The following is a 21,792-nucleotide window of genomic DNA, read 5'->3' as shown; positions in this document are numbered from 1 at the left end:
GAGCACGCAAGCTGCGATTGTCTGCATAGCAACACCCACGACATAATGGACTATTTCCGATGCTTCCGAGCAAATTTAGAAGCATCCAACAACTACTGATATAAAATGTTCAGTCGTTCTACTGTTTAACAGACACCCCCATCTGTTGGATCTGTTACGCCCGTCATGGAACAAATCAAGGTTCTCGCCACTCAAGATCTTCCAGGCGTTGTACTACCAACATGGAACATTTACGCGCCCCTTCTCAATGCCAACGCCGCAGCTATTACGTCAACTCCCGCTCAAACGTACTCATATGGTAGCCATGAGCGACAGAAACTCGATCTCTACACGTCGCCGAATTCGTCTCCCGAGAAATCCAAACACAAAGTGCTGGTCTTTGTCTATGGAGGAGGTTTCATCCAAGGAGATCGCATCCTCCCTCTCCCAGCCTTCAACAAACTAGCTTATGCCAATGTCGGAGCTTTCTTTGCCAACAATTACGGCTTCAGCGTCGTCGTGCCAGATTACCGACGGATCAACGACGCTGGCGAACCCAAGTTCCCAAGTGGAGGCGAAGATCTGGAGAAGACACTCGACTGGATCGCCCTGAATGAAGACAAACTTGGTGCTCCAGTAGGCTCTGACATTGAGATTTACATCGTCGGCAATTCAGCAGGTGGTGCACACACTGCCACTTTCCTCCTGCATCCTGACTTCAAAGCCACTCGTCAGAAGCTCACAGCAGGTGGTGCAGGTCAACCAAATCTGAGAGGCATCATTTTTCTAAGTGTTCCCTTCCAGTTTCCACCGCATTTGGCTAGTATCATAGGCTCCTACTTTGGACCCGAGCCCGATGCTCTGGCGAAGAAAAGCCCAGTGGGTTTACTTCGCTCACTCGATGTATCAGGCCAGATGCCCGAATTTATTGAAGCTGGTGTACCGACTTTTCTGCTTACAGCAGAACTCGACTCGCAAGAATTCCACTCATCTAGGGACAACTTTATCACGGAATGGAAGGAGAGATTACAGGCAAATTTTGGGAACAAGGCACGCTTGGACATTGCCAGTATCAAAGGGCATAACCACATTTCTCCGCCTCTAGCTCTGGCGACCGGAATTTCAGAAGAAGAGGAATGGGGACGTAAGGTTGCGGAGTGGATCGCGGAGAATTGAAACCCCTTCAAACATCTCGTGTCTAATAGAGCTGTATAAAGCTGATCTCACAATTTCTGAGAAACTATTCGAGCATCCAGCAACGCAGAAACGCCTCCTTGTACTGCGGCAATAGCTTCTGGTAGCTTGGCGGCCAACTGTTCGACAGTACTAACCTGCTCTGCCCAACATGTCCCTCTCGATCCTCCTTTGGCGATTGTACAATAGTCCGGGTTGGGCGAGAACGATATGTTCAGCTCTTGATTATCCACCTTCGACCCCAGGCCATCCGGATGGACCAAGAGCATACTCTGCCGCGGAGCATTCCACCCATCATTGTTCAGTAAAATCGTCAGCACGGGTATCCCATATCTTTGCGCGATCCAGTAAACGCTCGATGGCATAGAGAACATGAAACAGCCATCTCCCACTATTTGGCACACAAAGCTGCCTTTTCCTGCACCGCCTTGCAACGCGTCTGAGGCCAGCTTGATTCCAAGTGCTGCACCTCCGGACCATCCGAGGCCTCCTGAGCCACAATTGAACCAGCTTCCAGGTCGGGTAGGTTGTATCTGATCTGCGACGTGGAAAGTATTGGTAACAGCCTCCACTGCCCAGATCGTCTCAGGTGGACAGTGCTTGCGGACCTCAGCGAGGAGATAAGGAGCACCGAAAGACCCATCTGAGTTGGGCACAGCCACTGAGGCAATGCTTTGGAGGAGAGCTGCATGGGATTTCTCCAGATCTGACCTTCGCTGCTGGTATTGGTACTGCTTGCCTGAGATTCGCTGGGCGATGTCCTTGTCTGTTTCCACTGCTTGAACAATTTGTCGCACAGCAGCTGCAACACTGACACGGCAACGCAAGACAGCGTCGATATAAAACAGCGGCATTTGCTGTTTGAGCGGATCGAGATCCAAGTGGATGATTGTGGCCGTCTCTGATGGCTTGCATCGCGTGTTGATCCACGGCACATCGCAATCGAGGACCAGAATCACATCCGCCGTTCCAATTGCTTCGTGGGAACCATAACGTACGCTGAGCCAACCTGGGTGATCAGATGGAAAGCACATGCTCGAGCCTCCTGTATCAAGGACTCGTAGACCTGGACACTATCAGTCACGCTGAGCGAGATGTAAGACGTGAATTTTTCACATACCTGGAAAGATATCGGCAAGCTTGACGAGCAGAGGAACAGTTTTAGCATCTCTTCCGCTGTAACCAGTAACGACCAAAGGTTGCTCAGCATCGATCAGAGTCGTCACAACGAAACCAAGCTGTTCAGAATTGAGCCCGCCGAGCTCAGCGGGTTTCCAGAACTTCTGCTTGATCTCATATGGTTCGATTACTTCTTCCATGACCTCTCGAGTGCCTTGCAGGTATACCGGGCCTTGCGGCTCACTGTTGAAGATCAACATCAATTTCGCAAAAGGAATAAGAAAACACGTACCTTGTGGCAAAACTCAAAGCTCGATTGACCATCTGCTTGACGTTTCTGCCTTTCTTGAGCTCAGCTGAATATCGACAGTACTGCCCAACAATCGCTTTCTGATCCGGCACATCCTGGAGCCAGTGGATAAATTCAGTTCGACTTCCACGATACTCTCCTTCTTGAGTGCAAGGCGAGAGGCCAGCAAATATGAGCACCGGAGTTCGTCCAACGCTGGCATTGTGGACAGCACATCCCAGTGCTTGAGTGCCAACATCGACGTGGACAATGACTGCTTGCGGCACACCAGTCACTCGAGCATAGCCGTCTGCAATCGAAAGTGCGACCATCTCACTTGGACAGGTAATAAATTTGGGGAATTTGTCCCGTCTTTCTTGTTGCCCTTTCACCATCGCCTCCATCATGGCGGGATGGTCTGAGCCAAGATTGACGAAGCAGTAACGAACGCCGGCCTGGTGGCATCGTCATTAATTCGTCTAAAATGAGAAACCTCGACATGTTGCTTACATCCCATAGTGCTTCGAAAAAGGCGAACGAAGCCGAGTATTCTCTATAATTCCATTAGCATGCATGATTACAGCACACGACAGGTGGTTTCATACGTAGCCATAACGTTGGACGATAAAGACCTTCAAAAGTTGAATAGTTGTCGATTAGCTATACTGTATATCAGTCTGCAGCGACCGAGTGGTATTTGTTCCGCTTCTCGGTTGCATGATCGAGCGACCGGGGTTCCAGAGCAACGGTACTTGATGCCGGCCAAAACTGCCGGTCTGACTGCCTATATCGGACCCTGTGCCAATGTTCCGCGGAATCGCCTGATGTAGTTGTCTTCGACACAGGCAACATTGTTCGGCTTCGTGAGGTCGGTATGCAGCAACGAGCGAGGTAATGGATATATCAGGAAAGACACTACGGTCCATCCAGATCTCCTCGCCCGCACAACGGATTCAGACATTTTTTTCTGAACCATTTCAATTTATTGTACATGAGCTGTGGTAATGTCTGCAAACCGCATAGCTCTCGATCAATATCGTTGCACATCTCTGAAGCTCGAGAGACGAGGCAAATGGTTATGACCAATTCTGCTCTAGACAAGCCCAATTAACATCCGACATGACAGGTCCAAAAAGCTGATTGAAATCAAGTGCCATCCAATCTGAATCGGAAGCCTTGTCAATCGCAGAAGGAGCTTGCAAAGCTGAAACAGGCGATATTGGTGTGGCAAGAACCTCTGAGTTGCTCACTGTCGACGCTTTGATCGGTGCACAGAGGTTCGCTTTAGCGGCAAGTCGTCTAAAATTTGCCATGGAATAGCGATGCCGCGCATCTGTGCCTCGTAGCTTGTGTGGAAGAGCCTCTAGGATTTCCAAGCCGACGTTGAAAGGGCGTTGGCATTGTACTCGGTAGGTTGTCGGGTCGTAGGTCATAGCAAGAAACATGCTCGAGATCGCTGCCATCAAAAAATGATGGAAAGTGGACTGTAGTGATGTCGGGATCGGCCCATTTTCTTTCGTCTTTTGACACAACCAGACGTTCTGCTCGTTCGCCGCCATGAGGGCCTCCACAGAGTCGCGCCTGGACGCAGCCACTTGAGCTGAACTCAGGCATCCTCGACGGACCAGGAAGCGGAGGTGATTAGCTCGCAGGTTGACAAAGATTCGACAACATGATTGCACAGATGTCAGCGGATGCGATTGGCCAGATCCGATGCCGTATAGAGATTCGATGTTCTTGAGGCGGAAATCCAGATAGCTATATTTGTCGGACGATATCTCTCCAACGACGCGGGCTTCCCTGACTAACACCAGGATCTCGTCGGCAATGCGATCCATTTCGTGCATGGCGCGAAGATGGCAAGTAGGATCCTGTTGATTTGCGCTTAGTAGGAATAGTGCCGGAGTGACTTCGCAAACTTACCAATGCATTCAAATGCTGCTGCTTGATCTGATCCTGCAGGATGCGTGGCAACCCAACCATTAGACTGCTGCGGGAGTCCAGGTTCGAAATGCAGCAAAACAGCATCTTGCGTTGTTTGTCAGCGTTGGTTTCGTCCTCTGGGTCCACTGACGACTCCAGATCAATTGATAGCTCCAGAGCAGTTCTAGCACCACATCCTGCCATTCGCCATGCCTTCTGCCTTTGATCGCGTTGGGTGTAAGATATACTCTGCTCGAGTCTTCAGCATTCTTTGATCACACAAGATACAAGCTTGAGCAAGACTTACAAGGAGACAGGTCATCACCAGATCTTCGACGCTCACAGCATCCTGACCAAAGACCGTCTCGACACTCCATTGTATACTGGACTCCAGCAAAGCTACGAGTCCATCGTCGTCTGACTGTCTAGCACATGCACCCACTAGCAGGCATGCTTTGATGATCTCTACATCCATGAGGCTCAGAGGAGCCTCGTCGTCTTGACGTGGAGGAGCAGAAGCTGTGTGATACAAGGTCAACAGATTCAGTGAGATCTCGGGGATGCTCACACAAGGGTACATGCATATGACATCCGAGGCAACCAGATCCAGCAGTGCCTGAGTCGTGGTTTGAGGCAAAGAAATGATCGCTCGGACTGCATGCGACCATTCGGGATATGAACCACCTTCGAGGTCTTCTTGTGCGGGTGTTGATACCGAGAGCACCTCTTCGTCACTTCCAGGAGCGATGCCAGCACTCGTCAGTGACGATTGTGCCCAGCCAAGAATGTTCTCGAAGCTGGAAGGACATGGCCGAGGGCGATTTGAGGAAACGCGACGACCATTCAGAGCTCGATTAGAGGCCGGTAGTGGGCTGGCGCAACTGGCGACTGCTGTTAAGCCACCCTGAACCAGCTGCACAAACTTTTCCAGTTCGTCCAGGCGATTGCGAGAAGGCCTACAAGACCACCATTCTGTTAGCGATTTGAGGCTAGCAAGTTGTTGGCGCGCTCGACTGACTTGTTCGCAGGTGTAGAGCGCTTCTGTCTCACTGCATAAGTGCAGGCCGTGTTCGCATCGACACAGCGACTGCAAGGAGTATTGCCGCTGCATTTGATCTTTCTTGCCTTGCAGCTATCGCTGTAGGGTACAAAGCTTTCATCAGCCAGGGCACGGGAACGTTGCTCGAGGCAACATACCATGCTCGTGGAGTGTACACGTCGCGCTTGTATTTGCGGACTCTGCCACTTCCATCATGTTCTTGTCTTCGGTCGCTCATGTTGGCCCGGAATGCAGGTTGATGGGATAGCGATCATAGCGTACACTGGCTACAAGAAGGGCGCATTAGGGTTTGCTGTGGAGGAGGCTTTGGTCTAATGCGGGGTGGCCGGCCTTTCCCTGCCTCCACACCCTCTCGTTGTCTGCCGTGTTCTGGACCCGGTCGACGCTTTTGCCATCATGGTTTTGGCGGCAGCCTCAAGAAGCAGAGTTCCATGATGTTTGTTGAGGGCAGTGTCCAATCCTGGCTGCTCAGAACGGCGACAGACCTTCCCTCAAAGTTCCCGCAGAATACGACGACGCAGACGAGTATCACTGGCCCGATGCTGAATGGCGACCATCTGTGCTCTGGAGAAGAGTTGCGAGCTAGAGTCCCGACCACCTGCGATGTCCACGAGGCTCCGGTAGATCAATAAGGTGCAGCGGTCTGCAGCCACTCGGGGGGGCAGAAGTCAGCGCCTAGTCGTCCCCACGGGGAACTTACGCGACCATCGGCAAGTGAAGACGACGACAACCTTCCAAGGTCGTGTACGTCCTCGAACGTTTGCATCCGGACGAGGAGGTGCGATGTGCCGAAGGATACGTGAAGTTCCCGCGCCGAATGCTGCCAAGACATGCCGAGCCGATTTTCTATTTATATCCGGAATGCGTCGGAATTCTCGTCGCGTCACTGACTTCACATTCACAACACCGTCTCTGTCATGGCATTCGTCTTCTTCACATCCGAGGACAAGCTGAGAGTGTGGCGTCCTGAGCCCACACTGCTCTGGGGCTCATCGCCCGAAAGGCAGTCGACCTCGGAAGCATTGCCATTGCCATCGTTATGGCTGGTATAACACAGCAGCCTTGTGCGAAGACATGGTAGGCATTATTGAGACACGTCTCTGAGAAAGTATCATGCTCTTTTCCTCTTTTGTCCCATTAGCAGCAGTCGCTGTGTTGTATGGATTGATCTCACTACTGAAAGCCTATTCAAGTACCCTGAGAGATGTCCCTGGTCCATTTTTTGCCCGTTTCACTCGTCTCTAGGAATTTTACCATGCGGCCTGGCGGGAAGATTCCGAAGTTGTACTCCAGAACCTCCATCGGAAGCATGGTCAGCTGTGAAGGCTATACTTTGTGTAGAAATCCGCTGATGGTAGGCAGGCAACATTGTCCGCGTAGCACCCAATCGGTATAGCATCACAGATCCCGCGGCGGTCCAATTAATATACGGCGCTGGCTCCAAGTTCGCGAAATCTGACTTCTACTCCTCTTTTGGAGGCACGAACGCTCATGACAGAGATGTCTTCTCTGAGATGGACATCAAGAAACACGCGCAAAAACGAAGAATTCAAGCCAATTTCTACGCAAATTCTACTCTACTCTCCTACGAGCCCTTCGTTGACCAGACCAATGAGCGTTTCGTGCAGACTTTGGATCGACTGGCCGAAGAAGGCAAACCATTTGACCTTTTCACCTGGATGCAGCTGTACGCTTTCGATGTCATTGGCGAATTCACGTTCGGTCGCTCGTTCGGGCTGATCGAATGTGGCTACGACAAAGACCATCTTCTGCACACAGTGGACTGGCTAAATAATCGCTGGGGTGGGCGAGTCGGTCTGATCCCTGAATTACATGTGCTCTGGAGGCTGGTCATGAAGTACATTCCTAGCATCCATCCACTTTCCACCTTGTACAAGGTCATCGGCAGAGAGGTGAAAGCCAGGTTCGAAGGGAAAGCTGACCCGACCGATCGAGAAGACATGATGGGCAAATGCATCAAGTCTATCGGCGCAGGCAAGATGAGCAGGTATTCGATGCAAGAGATTGTAGCTCAGAATTTCGGCGCAGGCTCTGACACGACTGCGACTGCCTTGAGCGCCACGATATGGTTTCTCGCACAGAATACCAGGTGCTTGGAGAAGCTCCGCGCGGATTTGGAAGAGGCGGCTGAAGCAGGCAATCTATCTGATCCGGTCACCTTCGCTCAAGGCCAAAAGCTCACTTACCTGCAAGCGTGCATGCAAGAAGCACTTCGTCTGCACTCGCCAGTCGGAAGCACACTCTATCGAGTGGTGCCCGAAGGAGGAGCGACAATAGCAGGGAAATACTTTCCAGCAGGAGTTCGTCAACGACTATCGATCGCACCATACTCTGATTGCTGACAATGTTGAACAGACACATGTAGGCGTCAATCCTTGGGTGATCTATCACATACCGGATATTTGGGGCGACGATGTTCTCGAGTTCAAGCCTGAGCGATGGTTCGGAGACACTTCCACGATCGACAAATCTTTCTTAGCTGTGAGTTACACTCCTCCTACTGCTATTTTATTCCCTCGACTGACCGGATTAACAACAGTTCGGAGGCGGTGCAAGGACCTGCATCGGTAGACACATTTCCATGCTCGAGATGTCGAAATTACTGCCCACAATCATTCGCAAGTTCGACTTCACGCCAGCACAGGACACGGGTTTGGAGTGCAGGAGCGGCTTCTTCACAAAGCCGACTGTGAAGGTGACGATCAAGAGAGTTGATGAGAAGTAGAACAGCATTCTAGTCGCCCGCCCGGCTAGCCACACGCGATTTCTTCCCTCAAGATCCGCATGGCAAGACTGCTTCCAGCACAGCATAAGTCTCTGCAAATAACGAAGCGTCGTACCGAGTTTCCGGCACATGATGGGCACTTACCCCACAGAAATATCATTGTCCAAGACTACAAGTGCTGGTGCAGAGATCTTGCTGCCGAATGCGCGAAACATGCCCGCGGAGACACATTGCCCAGCAACTAACCCCAAAGACTTCATCTCGGCAAAACCCCCATCCCAGAGTCATGCACGACATCAATCCACACCTGACTCGGGAAGATCTAAGTAATAGATGACGATACCACTTCCTCTTCTCCGCAACCAAAAATCTCCCGTGCAAACGTGGAGGAACGAGAACTGCCCGAAAGTGAGGCGCAAAAATTCAGCCAGGGCAGGAAACTAGGATACCCTTTCACGATTCACTCATCTGACATCGCATCTATGAGCTTGGCTAGCTTGTTTTCCTCATCCGGATCCAGTCGGTCCATTTGAGAGTTGTTCCATGGTGTTCCGAAGCAGGTAAGTAGTAGGTACATGGCGGCATTAGCAGGTACGACAGGTACAATGTACATCCAAGTGTTGAGGGTGGTCAGCTTATGCGTCGGCAATTGTGTGTTGCTAAAGGTCGCACAGTAGACCGGATTCTTGCGTCGAAGATTGCCGGTCGCTCTGATGAGCATCGGGTTCCAGGGCTACTAGCAGAGAGTCGATGCAGTCTTGGATTTGCCCAATCATGCGTATGCCTTGACGCACATGCTCATAGTCCCAGCGAACTCCATGAGCTATTCAAGACTAATTGAGCACTCTTCACAAACACCGTAATAACGATCACCCCAATCTAGGATCTTCTGCTGTAGCAGCAGCAGCTATCACACCACCTTCCCTGTCACTCCATGGTTCCTCCACACAACCAGTAATCCGCTGATTCCGCAGCACGATATCCTACAACCAGCACAACCACAAGTCATGACTGATGACTGCTGACAGAACAATATTGTACTGTACAACCCTCAGACTCCATCACCATCAATGTCCTCACCATCCCTGCCGCCCAGTCCACCATCGTCAACCTGCACAACATACATCCCTCACTCATCTCACACAAAAAGGTCTCACCTCTTATCGCCAAGTCTCGTCTACTCTCGTCTCCGAAAATCAACCCTCTTCTACTTTCCCCCATCGCGTTACATCTAAACAAACCCATCCCAGCATCCCATCAATTCCCACCCCAAAACTAGTCCTCACATACCTTAGCGCTTACACTCACCATCAGCAAATCTTACATAGCAACACCAGTCATGACTCGAGAAATTTGTAGATCTACGAGAGTGCTGCACCGAATCTCACCCGCCCCCTTCCGACACTACGAAGATTGCGTCAGACATGTAAGAACTTCGGCATCGGCAAGCTGTGCAGAATGGCCGTAGTGTAAGCTAGCGCGAAGTGCAAATGGAAAGGGAAAGGATACCCCAGATTTCACACTTTCGTACTTCCAAAAGAAGTTCAAAGGAATTTAGACAAGCTTACAAGGTTCTTTCCTGTTTGTGGTCGCAGATTTTCTGTCACATCACATGCGGGTCTCGACGGTAAGGGCAGCTCGAAATCTCGGCCAGTTTGGACCGGATCGTGGTCGGTAGGAATGACCGGTCGGGCGTTTGGCGGGTAATACAGTACCTTTTGAGGTTGATGTTCAGGTGGGGTCCGAATTTCAATGCCGGATAAAGTGGAGAGTGGAGGAGAAGTGGACATGATTCCTGAAGAAAATGGGGCTTGCAATACTGTATGAAGGAGTGTCGATCATGTGTGGGCATGGGTTTTGTAGTTGGCATTGCGTGAAGGAGGATGTGGTGGAAGGAGTTGTGGTTTTGGCGGCAGGTGCGATACAGCGTAGCAAGATCGAACACAGCACGAAGCAGCACATCAATAGTGAGAAAAAAGAAGTATGATGATGATGATCGTAGATATTTCATATCGTCGTTAAGGTGAGATGCGACTCTGCAGTTCCTCTATTGATACACATTCTCTTCATCATCTTCTCATTCTGCAGTCGACATTCTTCTTCCAAAATTCTCAAACAGCGAGCGTAGCGTCGTGAACATCCGACTGGGATCGCGGTATATCTTCCCTTGTTTTGAATAACCTTTTTCCATGAAGAAACTCCGGGCTCGTCCTGCCATGGGTATCTGAGAGAGTCATTACTCCGCGCAAGCAAACAATAATAAAGCGAAAGTGGTCGAGTCGGAAATAGTATGGTACAACGCCCCGACTCCTCGCCTGCAAATGCATGTAAACAATAATAATATGATGTGCCATCTTCGGAGTGCGAGATGGTGGTACTGCTGGCAGCAGCGGAAGAGGTCCGCTTTTTCTGCTGCAGTAGTGCTGATGAGAGGCGCGATTTGCCGCGCTAAACGAACACGCGTCTCGTTGCTGCAAAGCCAACATGACTGCATGGCCGCACGATTCCGTGGTCGTACATTGTTACTCTCCCGGAAACGGAGGTAACACAATCGGAGGTGCGCGTTCGTTCGCGGCTCGTGCCACGAGTTTGGGCCGGCCGCCGGAGTAGCGATGTTGTGCTCCTTGCCGTTGCAGTGTGAGCCCGCCTTCGGCTCTTGCGACGCGGTCCAGCACACTCTCCATGGTGTCTTCTGAAGGATCTCTTCGACCGAACTTTGATGCGAAGCCGGAAGCGAAGTTGCGTTTCCTCCGTACTGACTTGGTCGATGGGGCGTTGGTCGACAGTTTCCTGGCTACTGGAAGTGGTGCGGGTGAGATGGGTGTGATTGGAGTCTGAGGCAAATCGCGTACGGCATGCATGAGGTCGATGTGTGACACCCGGTTCTGTTTCCGTTTCGCGATTACCTCATCCTCCATCTCGTCGTACACCGAGCTTGGTGCGGTTGACAACGGCGATTCTGGCGTTGTCGATGACAGAGAGGCATTTCGACTCGATGAGCCGGTGCTGTCCTGGCTGGTTCGAGTGTTCAGAGGCATGCGAAGTGAGAGATTTGGCCTTGGAATATCGATGCTCTTCGCCTTCGATGATCTGGAGGAGAGACTGCTTCGCGGGGAGCGGGCAGCTTTCGACATCTCAATCATCCTGGCTTTTCCGGCGTTTTGAAGCAAGACCAGTTGCGCACATCTGAGATGCTGCACTTCGAAGACCTCAGCGACGGAGATCTCGCTACACACTGAGTATTCGCTTGCAGAGTCGTCGTCCACAGGTGAGGCTTCCTCTTCATCGGAGGTGTATGTGGGCCAGAAATCGAAGGATTCGTGAGGCTCGGACATTGGCTGTTTGCCTTTATTGTTGCCGGGCATGACCAATTGACTTTTGGCCCAGGCCATGTCGGAGGCCTCGATGTGAGCATCGGCAGACATGGTCGGGTTGATGATGAAGTCGTCCATACGGCGGATTCTCGCTGCACTCGCCATGTTGGATGGTTGGGGTTGTTGAAGGAGCAGTCGCCGGAACTACTGGTCGTCTGGGAGGATCGAGACTACTGATGGGCAAGTGTCAAGTAAAGTGAGACCAGGGTGGACACGCGATAATGACGCTGCAGGCCTCGATATCAGGGACCCAGCTGGGTCTGGGGTGAGGCTGCAGGGCTGGTGCTGGGATGACCGCAGTGCCTGAGTCGGTGTCCGGCTCTGGAGCTGTTCGGAAGCAGGCTCTAGTGATCGAGGTGTTTCGTGCGGTAACTCGATCCCGCTGTGCTTGCAATTGAGGAAGGTGTTGGAGACGTGTCGCAGGTGTTGGGAGCGTCCTGGGAGAAGTGTTCGTGCCAGTGCTCAAACCGCGTCGCCGCAACGCGCCTTCATTCAGCACGTCCGGGCTGACAGAGGTGCCGTGGCCGATGAATGGCTCGGCGGCGTAGCACAAGGCGTGTCGACGAGAAATGTCAGCCGCAGGAATGCTGCAGGTGGAGTGGAAGCGCGGCACTCCGCTTGGGTCAGTTCGTGAGTGGTGTTACACGGCAGGCAATCTCAGCGATTCGCCGTCGTCGGGCTCGTGGTGGTGAGTGTGGTTCGGACACCGGTGGTGCGTTGAAAAGCTGCACGAGGGCGGGAGGGCGTGTATAGATGAGCTCTGCAGGCACTTGGCGACCGGCGCATTGGCCTCACTCCCTCGGTGCGCCGGACGCGAGCTACGGACGACGGCTCGCTGGGCGATGTTTCTGACAGAAAAGCAGCTCTCCGTCCCTAGGGAAAATAGTGCGCGAATCGAGGAGCGTAGGCGTGCAGCACCCTGCCCTCCGAAGTCTGATAGCGATAAGCTCCACCCCACTGCCCTTCCCTGTTGGCTTAACTAGGGCGATCCGCTAGCGTCGCTCTACTGCCAGGACGCTCCTGCCCTGTGCGTGACGGGGGGCCAGCAGCAGCCCGGCAGAGCAGGACCGCTCGAGCTCGCGGCAGCAAGAAGCAATCACTGCTGCCGACGGTCCTCCGTCGCCTTCAATATTGCCCTCAATCAAACAATATTGGGCGGGCACTCTACTCGCGGCCGGTGCGGGCTGCCTCCTTCTCGTGCTGCAGATTGCGTGAGGCGTGCGCTGTCTCATCGGCGACCATGAAACACGTCGAGGCGAGACCTGAGCCACACGCTGCTCTGCGCGGGCGAAGGCGCTCATGGCGGATTCACCATCGCTTGCCGCTCCCGCACGTAACCTGACGGCAGCAACAGCATGCGGCGAAGCGCACCGAAGTGGCATGTCGTCTGGCAACAAGCAGGCAGCGTCACCAGCCAACTCCAACCAAGGCGGCCATGTGGACGGATGTCACAAATACATGAGACGATGTCTGGCCATGTCTGGCGACTGTCCTCGACGTCGACATCTCGCCCCGATGCCAGACCGCGAAGATGGTCAAGTCGCGATACGAGTGCAACCGTCACTCCACCTGAAGCCGACCACTGCTCACCGCACGTGGTACGTGTGCCTGCACGTGCGGACGTGGATCGGCAGTACTCTCGCTGCAACAGGCTGCTCGCCGGACTATTTGCGCAAGCTGGGAAGGTCACGATGAGAAGTTCCTCCGTCGCTGCCTGCCGCGCGAGAGCTTCGTCTGGAAAACAAAGCTGTTTCGCTGCACCTTTCTCGGCGCATTACTTGTGTGCAGTACCTCCAACAGCGCGTCTGAAAACTCCGGCAGAAGAAAACTCTACTGCATCATCAGACGCACTGCGCGGTCGGAAACTGCAGCGTTCCTTCTGCTCCGTCGGAAGCCGACTCTGGTCATGCATGAAGCCTCAACTCGCGCGCTGCATCCTGCTGTCGTGCTCGATTCGCTCGCGGCCGTGGCTCGATGAGGCATCCGTGTCGTGGCAGTGCCACCGCATTGGACGACGTCGCAAAATCTCATGTAAGCAATCGCTCACTGGGCCCGCCCCACCAGCGATCTTCGTGCCGCGAATAGATCCGGCACCTCGTTTTCAAAGTTACGAGCTGCCTCATCGACAACAATAGATCTGAGATTCGACTTCACATGTTCAGCATGCTTTTGCCTGACATCACTGCACTTCTTCACGCCAACTCTGACATCCAATGCGCGACGCATTGAGTTGCGGCTGTCGATGGATTTCGCTCGTCGCATGTCGCCCATCATGCGATCGCATCTCGCGCTCTTGCTTGCATCGCCCAGCCTGCTTCCTGCTGTAACCTTCCAGCAACAGCAGCAACCCAAGAACACCCAAGCTTCGCATGTCTGCGATAGGCAGCTGCTTGTGAGCTCAGCTCACTCAACCAGGCTATCTCGCTCACGACTGGTGGAATAAGGTCAAGCAATTCGGCGAACGTAGTATGCAAGTATCCTTATGTCCTGCGAAAACAAGAAAGATTTTCGTGACCTCTGTGCCTGTGTGCGACCGTGAACAGAGCCACCATCGGAAGAACTGAGGATTGGCTGACGAGCTGGCTGCATCATGCAGACGCATCCTGCGCCTCGCGTTTGGCTGCGAGCTCTCTTCGACAAGCTACCAGCAGAGTTCGAGCATGAGTAGAGTTTTCGCTTCTGCATCCCCTCGGGGCATTCGGCGCCGTCCTGCAGGAGAGGAAAAGGCTTGCATGTAGGGAGTGGGTGAGACACCACGCCGTCAATCGTGCTGTTGTCGACCGTTTGCCTCGCTGTTTGGTACGGTTTCATGCTTACCATGTCGCAGTGCACCGCATGGCTGACGAGCATCTTCACTCAGATCCGGTGCCTTGCGAACGATAGGTCTGGGTCATTCCAAGAACGGCAGTCGCTTCAGCGTTGTGCATGAATTCTCCGGAGTCAACGACGCCTTCAAGTCCCATTGAATTCCCCAAATAGCATCGACGACGAGGAATGTCTGCCAGGCTACCAGTCTGGATAGTGCACCGATGTTGTCGTCATGGGGAAGGATAGGACCTGGTACTCTTGAAACAGGACCCCTTTGTTCCAAAGCGTCTCAGGCGGCTGTGAGCACAAACAACCTCCTGATGGGCACGAACAGATGCTACTGGACTGATGAGAGATGTCGATTGACGAACCATTTTCTACAAAGCCACCTACCTCTCAGACCTTGCGATCAGCAAGCAGAATATCACAGCTCATGATATTGAGACACAGCTGCGCATGACGATGACGAAGTGCGGCAAATTCTACACAAGGTATGGAAGGGAAGTATGCTGCATCTCCGATGATATTGCCTCTGATCGAGCAGAGGAACAACTCTCGATCAAAGAAGCCTGCCAGAGGAATCTGTGTGCTACAGTAAGTGCGTCACGCTCTCATTGCTTCCCTATCGTTGGTGTGCACATCGAGATGGGCGAAGCTCTTTTTCAGCTCTCCCGAATTTGATCATGATTCTCAACAATTACTCTCCTTTGCTGCGATTCTATACGGCAGGCTTCCTTCTTCCCAGCAATCATATAGTTGTTTCATTGCTTCGGCTGACATGATACCGTCTTGCTTTTGAGGACTCTGTACATGTCATATCATATTTGGCGAACACTGCTGTTGCACAATCGATCGAAGTTTCTCACTTTCTCTACATTATTCCCCCCTTGGCAGCTTTCGTTTCGCGTTCTTGTTTGCTCCAGCTCTATCTCGATGCAACTGTTACCCGCTCCTCTCACACACACGCATCTTCGGCATTTTCACACCACGTCACACACATTTTTTTACGCACGAGAACATCTGAACCTGGCGTCTAAGTACATGTCTACTCGGTCTTGGCTTCCGCCACGCTAGTCTCATATCTGCGATCTTGGGAGTGAGATCTGACTTGACATGGGTTTACATACTGTATTTTTGGATCTTTATTCACTTGCTGCAATCTAGTGTCACTTTGAAGCTTAGTCTGGAAGATGGAGACGGTCCTGTGCGGAGGTGTTATTCTCGGTTGTGGAGCAGGATGGTCGAGAATCGTGAAACGTTGGGCTGGTTTGAGAGTGAGGTGCTTGCCGTGCTTGCTTGGTCTGTGTGTTGAACGAGCGGAGTGGAGCGGAGCGGAGAGAAGGGATCCGAGCTATGGCGTGCTGAGGTGGAGACTGGATGTGGGTACTGTACAGTACAAGAGGGAAGAGTATGGAGAAGCACTGCGAATTGCTTTGGGAATGCTTGGTGAGAGAAGATGATGTTGTGCTGATTCGAGCACTGCAGGATTTCCAACGCATGGCGCTCGATGACAGCAACGCCTCTTCATCCTGCACAACATCTGTCGCATCGATTCTTCCACTCCAAGATCTGAAGGCTCTAGGATCCGACTGCCGCCTTTTGCAATTCGGCAATTTCGTCTACGTACCGAATGTACATCATCGGCTTTGGATCCGAACGAGCTTACGTACAAGTATATTGCACTCCGAGCCGTCCCTATACATGCGAGATGAGAAGATCATGAAGAATTTCTATACTCATATCTTTCCCGTACTACAATGCTCTAGTCAAGGAGAAATCTGGACAACGAGAAGTTTTTCGCCATTCGGCTATTTTGATTAATGGTCGAATATATTCGAAACAACGAGAAGGTAGAAGCGGACTTGGCTGCGGCACGAAGATGTCGGTGCGTACAATATACAATGATTGAGTCTCGTATTTTGCCGTGTTGTGGCGAGAGGTCATTCGGGTAGAACAGGATGTCGTGTGATCGATGATGTACAGCAGCGAGTGCTGGTCGGCGAATTCGGCGGTTGAGAGGGGACACTCATCGAGAGGCTTCTGCCTCCCATGTCTCCCATCAACCACCACTGAACTCACAATACCAACTCTGAGTCTGTCTACAGTTGTACGACTGCGACTGACAGCCCGTATGCATCAATGCTCGTTGTCAATGCAACTCCTCCATGAGCTTCTTTTACTCGATTGCCTAATCGGGTAATTTACAGGCTTCAAATTTTCTTGGCCATCAGCACACGCGTGGCGAACAATCAAGACGCCACTGGCTGCACAGCTATTATCATCGGAATCTTCAACACCTCGTAATATGCAGATTGATCTTGGACACTTTATGATCTCCAGCGGAGCTAATGCCATTTAGCGATGCACATCTGCTATATTGAACACTTTCATTCCAGTTCAGTAGCCCCAAATTAGTGGGTTGTATGGTATGAGCGCAAGGAAGAATATACTGGAACTCCTTCGCAAGTCAAAAACAAATTGTAATTAAACTATGCAACCTTTCTGCAATGCTACCTTCATGCTCTCATGCGATCGTTCAATATGCTGTCGTTTCATGCAATGCAATGCGTGTCCCGTGCTCCATTCAATGCAATTGTTCTGTCTCAGATCGAAGTAAAATCTATGGCAAGTTCTGTGGAGCGTAGCTCTGGTTTGGCTTGACAGCCTTTCCGTTCACCAACTGCTTGTCAGTGTAACCTGGGTAGACGATCCTAGAAGAGACAAACTATCAGCGAGATATTCTCATCTGTCATCATGATGGTGAAATGAAACTCACTGTCGACCCTTCACAACACTCAAAGTCTGGAAACCTTGACCAGCACCAAACTGGCCAGACCAAGTGCTTCCGATGCGGAAATCACCGCACTGGATGTTCTGGTAGGTGGCGCGGGATGCTGGCTTGCCGTTGACGGAGTAGTTGCATCCGGTGACCTTTTGGCCGTTGTTGGTGTTGATGCCGAAGCTGTACTTGCAGTTGCTGTCGTTGGCGTTGCAAGTGCGAGTGAAGTTCTCGATGGTCCATTGGGGAGTGGCGGCGGCCATCATGTTCTTTGATGCCTCAGCTGGGACTGGGTTTGCGACAGAGGCGCTGGCTGCGGCGAGCAGAGCGAGGACGGTGGTGGTGAATTGCATGTTGAAGGTTGGTGGAAGTTTTGAGAGGTGGTGTTGATGTTGATGTGTTGGGTTGGAGTGTGTTAATGTTGTTGTAGCTGTGAGATTGTGTTGCTGGATGATGTCGAGAAGATGGAGGCCTTGAGGATACTATTTGTATGCTGGTCTGCTGTTAATTCCCTCAGTCTGCCTTGATGGCGGTGTCTGGACAGCAGAGCAAACACGAGGTCACCGTCACCATCTCTCCACACCGAGAGTGCTTCGTGAAGTCAGACTTGCATAGGCTCCAATCTAGATGTCCATTTTGAGCGTCAGTGGAAAGCTACTGCGTCCCGAAGTGGAGCGTAATCCGATTCCGAGCACTGCTTTGAGCATATTGTCTGGAGATGTTTTTCAAATACGGCCAAGATCATCAGCACCCAATACATCATTCCTCGTATTCTCTTGACAAACCATGCTTGATGTGAGTGCAGCTGACCTATAGCTCCTGGTAACTATTGCGGCCAGCAGTACTGCACCGATTTGCAGTCTCAGCCATACTGCAGAAGGTGTACACTGGCCACTTGCAAAGTTCAGTGTGGTTGCATGCCATACGCAAATACGAGTGGCAAGTCAAACATGTGAAGTCGAGACGGTGGGCGGAAAGAAAGACCTAGCGTGAAAAGAGGTTAGGCTTGGCGCTAGAGTGCCGAAAATAGCAACACATGTGGAAAAGCAGGGGTCAGATGCCGTTGCTCCGATACTACCTTCCATCACAAATGCATACTGTGGGCGTAGAATCGCCTGGCCGCTACTTCGCTCTAACAACGCCCATTGTGTATTTTTGAGCATCTCAGCAAGCCAGAAGGGCCACCTGTCTCTGTGCGCACACGGGGACGACCTGGAATAGAACGCCACGAAGCCAAAGACAATGCCATCAAGCCAACAGCAGTATCTGGAGTCCGCCGAGTGAGACCAGAGACACGGACAACCCGACGAGGATGGAGTCAATGTCTTCGGCAGTTACATGTGCATCGTGCACGATGCGCTGCTAGCCGAAGTTGAGTTATGTCGAGCGCGCAGCAATCCCAGCCCAACTGGACACTCAACTTCATGTAGAAGTGCCTCGTTGGAGCTCGACGCGAATGGCACCAGCTAATTCGTCTTCAAGCGGCCACCTTGTATGCTGAAGGTGACTGTATCCTCACTTTCCAACACAACAGGCGGTATTGTAGTATTGTACAGCTCATGCGGCACACGATCTTCCCCAGACCGCGCAAAGTCTTCGCAAGAACCAAGACACCACCACATTCCTCGAGGCTCGAGACGAACGCCGTATTGCCCGTCCGGTAGGCCTGAAATACGTGCTGAAAGATCGATACGCCTCTCCAGTGGCTTACCTGGCTCAAGAGTTAGTAGCTTCGCCAACTCTGGCCTGGGATCATGCTTCTCGGTGAGGCTGCAAACACCGGGTTGAGCTGCCGCGCGCACAATTTGTCCCGATGTTGTGTCGACAACCTCAAAGCTTGAGGCAGGCGCTTGGCTCTCTGGGTCGATTGCTCGTGGTCTCGAATCCGCTGTTGAATCTTCTTCAGGCTGAAATGGACCCCATGGCACGAGAAAGCGTTGTTGACCTCGCGTCTGGACAGTAATTGGCTGAGAACCAGTGTTCAACACCGATGTGTTCACAAACAGCTGCTGGGTCTCATCGTCATCTGCGCTTGTCTTCTGCTCCTCGCGGATGTTTATGCTTGTTCGAAGCCGTGGCGGTGCTGGCAATGTTGGGACAACAGTAAAACTTGCTTTGCCGGCTGAGCTTTTACTGTTGATCAACTTCGGCTTTTCACAGAATTCAATTGCTCCGAGATCAGTCGACTGCTGTTCATCGTACTGATATCGTTGCACTCCGAGGTCTGGACCGGCTAACTGAATGGTGTACCTTTGCCCAGCTTTGAAAAGAGCACCGAGTTCGCTTCCAGGATCGACAGGATACTGGAAAATCGCGAAAGCATTTCTCCAGTGCTGAGTTCGGCCCACTGGAGAGCTCAGCGTGATTTTGCTGCCCCCTTCGCTTCTCAAATGAGCCAAGCGACTTTTGTCGACCACGCCATCAAGACCTTCCTCCCTTCTACTCTCGTGGAGGGTCAGCAGCCCACTAGCGAGTGCATATGGAACATCCAGAGCGGACTCTGCAATGTCTATGATCAAAGATCGAGGATCTGTGTCGGCTGTCGAACGGCGACAAAGGCCAAAGACGATGCTGAAAGGCAGGGCTCCGGAGAGGTCGAAGACTTGATAGCGGCTGTGTATCGCTGTGTGGATCTTCAAGTCGGGCATTTTGGTGGATTCGTACAGAGACTGGCTCAACAGCGGATAAGTACTCTCAAGCTCGCTTACAAGGCACCTGCTTCACTTGATGAGTCATCTCATGGCCAAGTTCCTTCGGAGACTGAGGATCAAATCGCGCGTCCTGTTCACACACCGGAGTTGTTGGTATTTACGAGATGGATGGACATGCTTGTTACTTCAGTCGTTGCACAACGTTGTTCGACCTGCTTTCTCTGGCCTGCACAGCCCATATACGCCAAGCTGAACGTCATGTCTGCGTATGAGAAGGATCGGGACTCCATACCAACACAACTCCATGTAACAGTTCTTTCAGCGATGTTCTATCGAGCGAGCTCTGTCACCAGTGCGTTCTATAACGGTCGACTATCGATCTTCTCTTGGCATCACAGCCCCGCCACGCTTCGAGACGAAATGTATTGTCGTCCGAGAGGCACCACTGTTACGGTTCCGCATATTGCAAGACCTGCCGTCTCTCGAAACCCTCGCCCTCGTCCTAGCACTCCGCTCAGCTACTCAATATAGTCTCAAATCCTATACTGGCCCCGTTGTTGGATTAATCAATCACTATGGCAGTGCGAATCCGCGATGGGTCGGCAAGAACGCCATGCAAATGAGAGCAACTCGAAGATTATAAGACATGAAAGCATCACTGATGATGATGATACAATCACTGATGATGATGATACAATATTCTGAAGCATATCGCACCAGCCACAAAATCATCTATTTATTCGAAGATGGTGTCTTCATACCCCTTCATCCTCTCTGCAATCCTTGCGATTGCCAACGCAAAACCAGTGCCCAATGCACCGACCAAAGTAGCTCGACAGACAAGCGCTGAACCATCATCTTATCCTCTCGGAGGCGCCTGTGGCAACGAGTGGAAATACCTCAACTTCAATAAAGATGACGCAACAGACAAGTCACGTTTACAAAAACTCCACGATATCATTTGTGTCGGCGAAATGCGAGCCTTGTCAGCTTGGGGCGCTAACGCTGCTGGTCTGTAAACCCATGGAACAGCAATGCTTCAGATCACAGAGGACTGACGAGGTTCTAGGCAAGGGGAATGAAGTCTACAAAACATTCTTCCCTCTGAGTGATGATGAAGACGACACGCAAGCCAATGTCGAAGAGGTATTGAGAAAGATTTCGGGACAAAGCAGCGCAGAAGGCATGGTTGGGAAGATCGTGGGAAGTTTTGTTGTGGATAATAAAGGTAAGCATTCAGCAGGAGTATCCAAGTATTCACTGATGGTAGTCTCAACTAACAACCCTCCCCAACAGACTTCGGCGTCGACACAGGAAACACCTGCTCCAACGAAGGAACCCTAGCCTACACCGACATCGACCCCTCCGACAACCGCGAAAAAATCCACTTCTGCCCCATAGCCTACAACCGCGGAACAACAATCATCGACGTCTCCTGCTCCAAACTCGACAATTACGCCAGCACCAAAATGGATACTTTCTCCCGTATCGCTTTACATGAAATGTTACATTACAAAACCATGGGCGTGGATTCTGGTGTTGGAGCACAAATTGTGGATGTGAATAATGCTGATGGGGCCAGTGCTTATGATCCTGAACGCTGCTTTGGGTTGGTAGATGAGGATCAGGATGATAATCCGGGGGCTGCGGAGATTAATGCTGATAGTTATGCTTGGATGGCGTTGGATGCTTGGGTGAGTTACAATTGTATTGCGGAGGATAAGAAGGAGGAGTATGATGAGTTTTTTGAGCTTGAGCCGCCGGAGTATGGGGATTGAGTGAGAAAGGAGGACAGGCGTATATGGGTGTGGGCATGGGTGGTGAAGTTCGCTTTTGGCACTTGTTGGGGGCTGGCGTAGCTTTGCTGGCG

The 21,792-nt window shown here is 51.8% G+C and overlaps 8 protein-coding genes across 8 annotated transcripts; 3 read left to right on the top strand and 5 right to left on the bottom strand.

The window, feature by feature from the left end:
• Window positions 1–165: 165 nt before the first annotated feature.
• Window positions 166–1,155, top strand: RHO25_010928 (uncharacterized protein; the record flags this gene model as incomplete). Its single annotated transcript, XM_023602193.2, has 1 exon — window positions 166–1,155. One exon carries the CDS (start codon window positions 166–168, stop codon window positions 1,153–1,155), a length of 990 nt encoding a protein of 329 aa, XP_023451401.1.
• Window positions 1,156–1,202: 47 nt separating this feature from the next.
• Window positions 1,203–3,194, bottom strand: RHO25_010927 (uncharacterized protein; the record flags this gene model as incomplete). The annotated part of the gene is made up of 5 exons (XM_023602194.2): window positions 1,203–2,239; window positions 2,294–2,535; window positions 2,585–3,036; window positions 3,092–3,134; window positions 3,187–3,194. The coding sequence occupies 5 exons, from the start codon at window positions 3,192–3,194 to the stop codon at window positions 1,203–1,205; spliced, it is 1,782 nt and encodes a 593-aa protein (XP_023450639.2).
• Window positions 3,195–3,657: 463 nt separating this feature from the next.
• Window positions 3,658–5,781, bottom strand: RHO25_010926 (uncharacterized protein; the record flags this gene model as incomplete). The annotated part of the gene is made up of 5 exons (XM_023602195.1): window positions 3,658–4,452; window positions 4,505–4,753; window positions 4,812–5,460; window positions 5,523–5,642; window positions 5,702–5,781. 5 exons carry the CDS (start codon window positions 5,779–5,781, stop codon window positions 3,658–3,660), a joined length of 1,893 nt encoding a protein of 630 aa, XP_023450637.1.
• Window positions 5,782–6,768: 987 nt separating this feature from the next.
• Window positions 6,769–8,310, top strand: RHO25_010925 (uncharacterized protein; the record flags this gene model as incomplete). The annotated part of the gene is made up of 4 exons (XM_023602196.2): window positions 6,769–6,876; window positions 6,923–7,885; window positions 7,941–8,066; window positions 8,125–8,310. 4 exons carry the CDS (start codon window positions 6,769–6,771, stop codon window positions 8,308–8,310), a joined length of 1,383 nt encoding a protein of 460 aa, XP_023450650.1.
• A 2,522-nt stretch (window positions 8,311–10,832) lies between these two features.
• RHO25_010924 (uncharacterized protein) lies at window positions 10,833–11,789 on the bottom strand (the record flags this gene model as incomplete). The annotated part of the gene is made up of 1 exon (XM_023602197.2): window positions 10,833–11,789. One exon carries the CDS (start codon window positions 11,787–11,789, stop codon window positions 10,833–10,835), a length of 957 nt encoding a protein of 318 aa, XP_023451398.1.
• Window positions 11,790–17,112: 5,323 nt separating this feature from the next.
• Window positions 17,113–17,624, bottom strand: RHO25_010923 (uncharacterized protein; the record flags this gene model as incomplete). Its single annotated transcript, XM_023602198.2, has 2 exons — window positions 17,113–17,203; window positions 17,269–17,624. 2 exons carry the CDS (start codon window positions 17,622–17,624, stop codon window positions 17,113–17,115), a joined length of 447 nt encoding a protein of 148 aa, XP_023450636.1.
• A 1,113-nt stretch (window positions 17,625–18,737) lies between these two features.
• RHO25_010922 (uncharacterized protein) lies at window positions 18,738–19,919 on the bottom strand (the record flags this gene model as incomplete). Its single annotated transcript, XM_023602199.2, has 1 exon — window positions 18,738–19,919. The coding sequence occupies one exon, from the start codon at window positions 19,917–19,919 to the stop codon at window positions 18,738–18,740; it is 1,182 nt and encodes a 393-aa protein (XP_023451366.1).
• A 749-nt stretch (window positions 19,920–20,668) lies between these two features.
• RHO25_010921 (uncharacterized protein) lies at window positions 20,669–21,700 on the top strand (the record flags this gene model as incomplete). Its single annotated transcript, XM_065603340.1, has 3 exons — window positions 20,669–20,933; window positions 20,992–21,150; window positions 21,219–21,700. 3 exons carry the CDS (start codon window positions 20,669–20,671, stop codon window positions 21,698–21,700), a joined length of 906 nt encoding a protein of 301 aa, XP_065459412.1.
• Between the last annotated feature and the right edge of the window lie 92 nt (window positions 21,701–21,792).

The sequence above is a fragment of the Cercospora beticola genome, chromosome 7 (assembly GCF_033473495.1).
Source record: "Cercospora beticola chromosome 7, complete sequence".
Taxonomy (NCBI): domain Eukaryota; kingdom Fungi; phylum Ascomycota; class Dothideomycetes; order Mycosphaerellales; family Mycosphaerellaceae; genus Cercospora; species Cercospora beticola.
This window is presented reverse-complemented; position numbering and strand designations above follow the sequence as displayed.